Below are 10,350 nucleotides of genomic sequence, written 5' to 3'. Positions count from 1 at the left end.
TAGTTCACACCAAACTCCCCCCACTCTTAACTTTTCATCACATCACATCTAAAACTTTTCTACACACATAAACTCCTAACTTTTTTTTTTCTAAACTACCAACTTTCCCCCAACTTCTCTCTAATTTCAAAAACTAAACACAGCGTAATGCGAAGGGTGGGTTTTAAGATTTAGGTACACTAAGAATTAGCAGACCAGGGCGTGGCGCAGAGATCGGCCACAACATGCGACGTCACCCGATGAATAGGAAAGTACATTGCTGTTAGACGGAGAGTAGTGGAAGGAAGTACCACAGGCCGCCAGCGTTCATGAGTGGCGACTCATCCGGCATCTAGGTGGCTACTTGTTGGACACATTGTGGGCTGTGGAAGCGCAAGAATTTTTCGGCGAGCGTAGAATGCATCAAATTTTGTTCCTCATCTTGATTTTCTGTTGATTGCCAATTAGATCGAGGGGATTGGGAGTGATTGGTTTGAGTCTTGGTAGTAACGCCTCGATGCTCAAACAGAGATTGCAAGAATAGTAACAAAAACTGAGAGTGGAGGCCTTCTTTCCAGATAATGTGGGGACTCAGGTCATACACATAAGAATATACTCCACATCTCATAGGTAAAGATTGACTAAAGTCCTAGACCCCATCAGCTATATGCTAAATCCGCCCCTGCGTGTGTGATTAGGCTTTGTTCACATCACCGGCTTGGATAGAGTGACACGGGTAGAGTGAGATCAGAGATGGATGGATGAACTTGGAAGTAACTGCAGGAGGGACCATCTGTTTTTTCGGTGTTTTAATCGAGTGGACGATACAGTCTACTGAAAAAAGTGAAATTTCTTCCCCGCCGCAGGGTGGCACAGCACGCGATCTCATCATACGCGTCCATACTTTCAACATGCATCAACAATTCAACATCAACCTGTAGCCGTGTCTTGGCACCGTGGCCTTCCAGCAACCAATTTGCATTTATATCTGGTCCTGGCTGCAGCACGGTGTAAGCCCAGTTTAGTTTCCAAAATAAAAATTTTTACGCTGTCACATCGAATGTTTATACACATGCATAGAGTATTAAATGTAGACATGCATAGAGTATTAAATGTAGGAAAAAAACTAATTATACAGATTGCGTGTAAATTGTGAGACGAATCTTTTAGGCCTAATTGCGCATGATTTGACAGTATGGTGCTACAGTAAACATTTGGTAATAACGGATTAATTAGGCTTAATAAATTTGTCTCATAGTTTTCTAGCGGAATCTGTAATTTGTTTTTGTTATTAGACTACGTTTAATACTTTAAATGTGTGTTAGTATATCCGATATGAGAATCAAACCCAAAAATTTTCCGTAACTAATCAAGGCCTAAGTGTGTAAACTAAAGGACGGTGGTGGTGGTAGTATGTACTCCAGTATTGTTGATGCCAGACACGCACTGAATCGAACACTCACAGGAGTTCCAATCTCTAGTCGCAAGATTGTACCACGTGTACTTTGTACTCCGTCCGTCCCAGATACAAGGGATTTTAGATGGATGTGATACATTCTAATACTACGAATCCGGATCCTTATATTTTGGGACGAAAAGAGCGCTTCGACATGGACCAAATGGGTTTCCCCTGCTACTCCCTCTGTCCCTCCCAAAAGAAATCAACCTTATATTAAAATGTGATATATTGTACGAGGCCGGCTTTTTTAAGGATTTTAAGGACAGAGAGAGTTGGGCCACAAGTCAGTAATTTCTTCAACTCAACAGTTCACTTCGTGGTCAAACATATCCACATTAGTACCACGAAAAAGACTGATGAAATGATATATTGTTTAGAATGAGCATGGATAAAAAAATTCTACTAGTACTATTCTGTAGTACTCCATCCAACAAAGAGTACTACCGTCCAACAAAGAGTGACATTTCATCATGTACTCCATCCAACAAACAACCAAACACGGAGTCACAAACGTCGAAAGGACCATTACAGGATTATTTCCACAAAATCGACAGTTTCATGTGCGGCGATATGCCCAGGAACTTCACAATATTGTTTATTCTTTCTGGCGACATGCTTCCGAACTCAGCACATTTTTCTCCTGGAAGATAACACTTACACTAAATCAGCAGAATAAATGATAAATTGCCTGAGAAGATAGGGAATGGATACAGCACAATCTCTTCCTGAAAACCATGACAGCACTATTGACGGAACAAACACATTCTCCATTCTTTGTTTTCATCTCCATCCAGACAAGGGAAACAGGAGGAAATTGTCCTTCCAGCTTCTTGTCTAATGGAATCTTGGTCGTTGTGAAAGGAGGCAATTGCCATTGACACAGTTAAGATCAACATGCCCCACCCAACATTTTTGTACCACTTCATAACTTTCCTTCACCTCAGCCTGTTCTTCAGATTTACTAAATCCAACCCACAGGTGTGTAGTAATGGCATTGGAGCTTTTATTGAGGACCATGTGTTTCAAAACTTAGCCCGGGACGTTGAAATGAAAGAGCCATGAGATAACAAAGGCGAAAACCATGCAAGCAAGAAGAAAGTTCAGGAACCGATGCCCTTGCCAAAATCTCTGAGTTTCAGCTGGTGGTGCTTGTGCAGGTGCTGTGCTGTTCGATTCATTCCATTGCTCAACGGATTCTGAATCACCAATGCCTACCACATTGCATGCGGTAGAGCTACAGATTTCACATATCCTGGCAAACAGAAGCATAGATCATTTAGTTTAAATGTACTCAAAACCTATCACCTTCGCACTTGAAGTAAGATTGAAATTATTGAGGGCCATTCAATTCTATTTTACTGAAATTTGATAAGGTGATTGACAGGTTATGTCATTAAATGAGTGTAAAATGTTGGGGATATCAACTTATCAAGTATGATTTAAGCAGTGTAAAAAAATGATTTAAGCAGTACAAGTATGATTGATGCAATCTTGATTGTTAAGAGTACAAAAGGTGTGGAGATAAGGAGGGATCTACAGAAAAGGAAGACTACGATATAAATCAATCGAACAACATTATTGCTCTAACCACCATATACTCTAACATTGATTATTGGGCGAGTAAGGATAAAAGCCTCAGTAAATATAGATATATTTGCAAGAATTACCGCAGTGTTTTCCTATAGCCTTGTACTGCAAACGGAAAAAAGGTAGGAGCTAAAACTTAAAAATTACTAATTGTCCAAAAAGATCCAAGTGCAGACAAACACAGTGATCAGAATTCAGTCTATTCTTCTCAGCATGGGAGCAGCATAGGAATTTCAGGGCTCACTATTACATCTCATAGTGTGAAAACAATAATCGGTGCAATGAATATTGCTGAAGCTGATGTCACATAAGTAAATCATTATTACCACCAAGGTTAATTTCAGACTCATTTGAGAAATTTGGCTCTAGAAATAGAATCGAAATAATTTTATAAAGTAAGAGTTGCCGTGGTTCACAGTTTCCAATTACAATATCTGTGGTTCAAACTTTAGTGTAATTATATTGTTGAACTAATCTCATTAGCCTAAACTGCATTAGTCAGCAAATGTTCTTGTTAGTAGTTTGAGCAAATCTTACAGTGATCAAGCTGTGGCAACAATATATAAGCAAAAATAAAGTAAAAAATAATATCAAGAACAAAACAGGTACTTGTGTGTCGGTTTGCGCTACCGATTTTTATGAGAAAGAAAACACCAACCACTAAAAAAATTAGACTTGCAGACTAGTTTGTATTGCCCAACACCTTTTTTACACTGACTAGCAACTAAGCCATGATTATTAAAATTTAAAACCAATTTTGTCTATAACCATCCCCTGTCTATAATAGGCCATTTTCCTACGCTGGAAGCGGTTATCACTTCAGAGTCTGAGACTATGTGGAGCACACTATGGTTGATTCTCTTAACAACAATTTTATTAAGTGGATCAAGGCTAAGTGGAGCACATTATGGTTGTGACTGAGACTCAGTGGATCACCTAACTACAATTGTGTTGAAACAAACACTTTCAGAATGGAAGATGACACAATCACACCTCCCTCGCACCATCAAATCGAAGGAAAAAAAAGGCATGTCACATAGACTGGCGCATCATAGTATCAGACCATGTCAATCTATCAACAAACAAACTTGGTCAACACAACACTCCAGAGGAACAATCAGATGCCACGGAGAATCTGTGAGAAAAGCAGATTGAAAGAACGAATCCTACCTTTATCCTCTCCAATGATCTCAACCTTCCCGATTCCTACAACACTACTAATTAATCCACTACTTTGCCTTTTCCTCCCCATCTGCTCCTTTACCTTTGTCCGCCCAAAGAAAGCAAAGGGAAAAAAAAACAGACACCTATCAAGATTCCTTAACCATGTGTTCATACACCCATATGCCCTAGTATATATATATCTGAAATAAATCTTGTGTTACTTCGCTCTTACGCTGATGCGTGATGCCTTATCCAATAATAATAAACTAATTGATTCATCGATTTATCCGAGCTAACATATGGAGTTCGACTTCGAACATTGCATCTAATCAAATAGTAATTGAGAGTGGATTAGATGAGTGAGTCTGGAGCTTACTTGTTGCCTCTAATCTTGAACCATGTCTCGGCGCACTGCTTGTGGGAGTAGGAGAGGTCGCCCTTGCAGGAGCAGCCGAGCGTGATGCCGGCGCCGGACTCCGCCGCCGCGGTCTCGAGGCCGAGGTGGCAAATGCGGCAGCACCTCTCCGCCTTCTCGGGGCTGCCCTTGATGACCTCGGCCAGCCCGGCCTCCAGGTCGACGTCGTCCAGCGAGCACTCCGACACGCACGACGACTTCCTGCGGTGGTGCTCAACGCCGCCGCCGCCGCCGCCGCCGGCATCCTCCTCCTCCTCCGCCTCGCCGTCGTAGGAGCTCGCGCGGACGGAGGCGCAGGTGGAGATGTAGTCCTCGTAGGCGGTGGAGTTGTGGCGCGAGTGCGACGCCCACGACTGGTGGTCCTCCGCGTCGGTGAAGTATTGGCTCCCCTCCTCCTCCTCCTCGTCGCGCTCCGCGCCGCGCTCGAGGTCGTCGTCCTCGGCGGCGATCGCCGACTGCCCGCCGCCGCCCGCCATTGCTCCTAATCCAGACAAAACAAACCGCAACTCAATCAAAACAAAACAAAATCCCAATTTCAGCCGGCCCAAAGATCAAATCCCAACTCACCAAGACGCGAAATTCCTCCTCCTCCAAGAAACAATCCGAACCAGTATCTACCAACAACAACAACAACAACAACAACAACAACAAACCGCCGCCACGACACGCCACTCCGAATCCACACCACCAAGAACCAACCTTTGACCGGACAAAAAAAAACCAAAAATCAAAGAACGCGGCCGCAATGCGATCGCGAGGAGCGATCTAAAGAGATGGCTAGCGCCGCGCCACCAGACGGCCGAAGCGTCGGGGTTCTCGTGAGGTTTCTTGATCCATAAAACCGCACAAGGCCACGGCCACGCAACGAGACAAGCAGGAGAGGGAGGAATAAAGAGAACGGATTGTACTGGAATGGCCAACACCCACAGTCCCACACAGGCTCGCACAGTGTGACTGTGTGTGAGTGAAGGGGAAAAGAGTGAGGGGAAGAAAGGAAAAGACGAGCCCTGTGCTTGTCGGGGAGAGGAGGAGAGAGAAGAGAGAAGAGAAGAGAGGAGAGGAGATGGTTGGAACTCTCTCTCTCTCTCAGCTCATCGTCTTATGGCCATGGTGATTGGGGTTCGGGAGAGGAGGGTGTAGCTGTGGAGAAAAATTTGATAATTTGACATTTTTTTGTTGTCCAATTATTTTAATTGACATTTGTGAGGATGACATATGAGACCATCTGAGTGAATAAAAGTGGGTGAGAATGTCAAATAATCGAAACTCATTGAAAAGAGTGTTAAATTATCAAATCTCCCAGCTGTGGATGATGGATGCTGTGGAGTAGGCAAACAACGACTCAACCAAACAAAAAAAAGATATTTTTTTTCGTGAAACAGAGAAAAAAAATCATATGTTCTGTCAATTTCTCATACCAGTTACTACCAAATACTGTGTGCAATTAGAAGGTTATACTCCTTTCATTCTAAAAAAATTCAAATCTTAGAAATGAATATGGAGTTCTGGACATTCTTAGCGTTTAATTCTTTTTGAGACGGATGGAACATATCTCATCGTGATTTCCTGTCCATGTTTTGGTTAAAGAAAATCTCTATTTTTCTTAAGACTGCTTCAGAAAGGTTCGATTAATAACAATTTTGTTTTAAGAAATTAAAGAAATGTTCATGGCTTCATATACCATGGGACCTGTTAATTACCTGTCAGGTGAAAATTAAGTGTTTGTTTCATAGCGTGTTTTTGTAAAAATCAAGCATAAATCATAAGCTGCTGGTAGCATGGTAGGGTAAAATTTCTGAGAAAGAACAGCAAGGAATGGGCAACAACAGAAAAAGGGGAGATGTTAAAGGAAGACACCTATCATGTCTTGGCCCTCCTAGATTATCAATGATTCACCAATTTTAGGAGCAAATGTTTGACCCATGGCCATTCCATTATAAGATCATTTACAATTGTGTTTGTCGAATTCTGGGACTCATTTGTAAGGAATACATCACAGAGCCATAGTTTATGAGACCCATACTGTTATCATGGAAAAGAAGCTCCGGTTGTGGATGAGTGAATGGCAAGCCTTCCATGATCTCATTTCGGGAAGAACCAGTTCATGATTTCAGTGAAGCATGCTCAATCCGTACTCAAACCAGCAAACAACGAAGCAGAATTGACAGCCTTATAATGAGGCTACCAGCCTTATGAATTTTTTTTTTAACAAAATGCATCCACTTTGATTGATTGTCTGCATGACTGCATCTTAATTTTGTAGGTTATTATACATCACAGATTTCACAGGGTGCAGCTTAACACATGCATTTAAACATGGGTAATTGTAGATTCCCCTGTACTTAGCAGGGTTGAAGGTAGTAACAAAAGATGCAGGTATTTTTTTGGAGGAAGGAGTACATATTGTCAAGTACTGGCCTGTCCATGGTTTTACTCGGTACATCAGTACATGATCGTATATCATTATGTGCCCCAAAGTTGCATACGTTGCTCGATGGATCGGCAGTTCGATCGCCACTAGAACGGAGTACTACTTAGTAGTACTCGATCCATCGCTCCAGCACGCAATGGCTAGCTTTGGAAGGGAGGCAGGCAGGAAGGAGTCCGCCATGATTCAGTTGCTACAGAGCTCTGCACTGCACACTAATAATGCAGCAGCTGGCTTCGATCGTTCGTCGGGAGAGGCTGGCTGGCCCCCTGGCTAAACTTGTCAGGTCTTGTTGCTATACTAGAGTAGCTTGTTGCTTAATTCCTAAAATCCAATTTGATGTTGCTATCTGGTGGTGTGTTGCTGTCAGGGGAATGGAGTTTCTGGTAGATCATTCGTAATCATAGAAGAAATCATTCAGGGAACAGTGTTTAGGTTAGGGCCCTTTGATTTAGAGGAAAAACATAGAAATTTTGGTGGATTTTAAACCTATAGGAAAATTTCCTATGAAGCCCTTTGACACAAATGATTGAATCCTATCCAATCCTTTAAAATTCATGTGGAATTGACAATCCTATATAAATTTTTGGAGGAAATTTATCCAGAGCTTTAGGGCTCCTTTGAATCAAAGAAATTACGAAGGAATTTCATAGGATTGAAATCTTATAGGAAATTTTCCTATGTAGCCCTTTGATTCAAAGGATTGAAGTTTTCCAAATACTATAAATTTCCTATGGAATGGCTTATTGCATATTGGTTTTGGAGGAAAATTAGCAAGAGGTCCAACCTCTTGGTAAGAATCATTTGAGTCTATTTCTCTCATCTGATTCCTATGGTTTTCCTGTAGTCTAATCAAACGATCATTATCGATGATATGGGCCCGGGGGTACCCATGCTAAGGGGAAAGGGTCCTTTCCCCTAGCCACGTGGCTGCGCGGCCTGGGCCCCATTGAGAGGGGGGGTCGGGCGCGCAGGTAGTAAGTAGCCGAAAGGCGCCCGTAACCGCCTAGGGGTCTCGGGGTATCCCGTTGCACCCCTCGGGCCCGAGGGGCTGCGTCGCCCCGGGGCCCACGCTCGGCTGCCACGTCGCAGCTGAGTGGGTGGAGGAAGGGGCGCTGCCAAGCGCATTGATGGGCGGCGTCCCAACCACCACCGCCACATTTAATACAGCGTGGCTGGTCGTGCGACGTCCAATCGATTGACGTGCGTCAATCGTCCTTGACCGGGCTAAGACCGGCCGCAGGTGGATGGGATGGGCGGCAGCGCACCCACGCCCCGCCTTGTGTCAGGCGGCGTGGGGGCAGGTATGCCCCGTCCCATCAACGCTCGGAGACCAACGTACAATTGGTGCCTCCCCTGTGCATGCATTCGCCAAAGTCTCCATGAATTTAAGAGGGAATGACGGGGGATGTCCCTCGTGTCAGACGAAGGATAGCGCTGGGACCCACCTGAGGACAAGCTGCCACCTTACTTCCGGCCTAAGGCATGGTTGGCTACTCAGCCTGGGTTGATGTGGGCCCCCCTCCAAGGACGATATGTGTAGAGGCGGTGCATGTGGTAACCCCTTGAACTATAAAAGGAGGACCTTGCCCACCGAGCAAAACAACGACTCTTGGAAGCTTGAACCTTTGGAGAAAGTTAGCCGACCATCTCCCTAGGGTTTGAGAACTCTTGCAACAGCATAAGCTTGAATCCACATACAGAAGTAGGGTGTTACGCTTCTCAGCGGCCCGAACCTGGATAAATCCTCTGTCTCCTTCTCGATCGCCATCCACCACGTTAGCGTAATCCCACGGCGAAGATACGCTCTTGATCATCGCGCCTTATTCCCCTGGCCGAACTCACAAAGGGGGTTCTCACGTCCTCCCGCTAGAGAGGTTCACTCCTCGGCAATTATTCTTGTGTTTTTTCTGTGTTTTGCAATCCTCTGTTTTACACTTACATTCCTGTCGCTAATCCTATGTTTTTCATATTCCTCCGTTTTTTCATTTCTACGATTCAAAGGGGCCCTCAACTTCTTGGTAACTTTCCTTTTGAGTCTTTCTGTCTCATTCAATTCATGTGCTTTTCCTGCGGTTCAATCAAACGGTCATTCCTGTGTTTTTTCTACGTTTTGCAATCCTCTGTTTTACACTTACATTTCTATTAAAATCCTATGTTTTCTCAATCCTAAGATTCAAAGGGGCCCTTAGCTTTCAGTAACTCTTTGATACTTCCTATAGTTAACTAGTGTAGAGTTTCTCGAAGGAAAAAAAAGAGAAGATAGTGTAGAGTTCTTGGTATCTTTTGGTACCTCTTGTTGCTAAGCAGTCATAACCCTTTTATATGTTTGGATCATGGATAACTTCACACGAATTTTGAAGAACAAATATCTCAAAATTCATTCAGAATTCTACTCTGCAAAAGTAAGGACCCTTTTTATTAGGAGGAAAAACATAGAAATTTTGGAGGATTTTCAATCCTATAGGAAAATTTCCTATGAAGCTCTTTGAAATATTCAATCCTTTGAAATTTCTATGGAATGGACAAACTTATAGAGATTTTGGAAAAATTTAGCAAGAACTTTAACCTCTTGGTAACTTTCCTTTGAGTCTATCTTTCTCATCCAATTCCTTTGTTTTTTCTGCGGTTCAATCAAACGGTCATTCCTATGTTTTTCCCGTGTTTTGCAATCCTCTGTTTTACACTTACATTTCTATCAAAATTCTATGTTTTTCTTATTCCTACGTTTTCTTAATCCTGCGATTTAAAGGGGTCCTAAATACGAAATTTGGCTAAAACCATCCCATAAAGGTTGCTTTCGGAACTTGAAGTAGTGGCATATTTTTCATTGTGTGCGTTATTGCCTCCTGTTCCACGTATCCAATATTATTTTAGAAACTAGTTAAGGGGATCGTGAACTACTATTGTATATTAAACCAACAAAATCTTGATGGTACTGTACTACTGTTCAAGTTCAAGGAGTTCGGAGCGCAGATCCCATCTAGCACCAACAAAGCATTTATAATTTTTTTCAGGAAAAAAAAAGACAGACAATCAAGCTTAAACTTTTTTTTGAAGATAAAACAAGCTTAAACTTAAACAATCAATTATTTAAGAACGTAAGACGTACCAGCTATCCAAGGCTATAATCTTGCTGGCTGCTGCTATCCAACGAACATAAGCTCATGTTTTCGTGTAAAAAGGGGAAAAAAAAGAAAGAAGTTCATCAAATTTAGACGATACTAACTAGTTCAGTAACATGCATGGAAGCACAACAGGAAACTGTTAAAAGCATGGCAAAACCGGCAAAGGCAAAGTAGAGGGAATCTAGCGAAA

At 42.7% G+C, this 10,350-nt stretch overlaps 1 protein-coding gene across 1 annotated transcript; it reads right to left on the bottom strand.

Annotated features, from left to right (window-relative positions):
- Nucleotides 1–1,971: 1,971 nt before the first annotated feature.
- Nucleotides 1,972–5,696, bottom strand: LOC127775131 (uncharacterized). Its single transcript, XM_052301444.1, has 3 exons — nt 5,172–5,696; nt 4,566–5,085; nt 1,972–2,690 (listed from the first exon to the last, which is right to left on the bottom strand). The coding sequence occupies exons 2-3, from the start codon at nt 5,078–5,080 to the stop codon at nt 2,468–2,470; spliced, it is 738 nt and encodes a 245-aa protein (XP_052157404.1). The 5' UTR covers nt 5,081–5,085; nt 5,172–5,696; the 3' UTR covers nt 1,972–2,467.
- Nucleotides 5,697–10,350: the final 4,654 nt, after the last annotated feature.

The sequence above is a fragment of the Oryza glaberrima genome, chromosome 5 (genome assembly GCF_000147395.1).
Source record: "Oryza glaberrima chromosome 5, OglaRS2, whole genome shotgun sequence".
Classification (NCBI taxonomy): Eukaryota; Viridiplantae; Streptophyta; class Magnoliopsida; order Poales; family Poaceae; genus Oryza; species Oryza glaberrima.
Note: the sequence above shows the minus strand (reverse complement) of the source record. Positions and strands in the feature narration are given on the sequence as shown.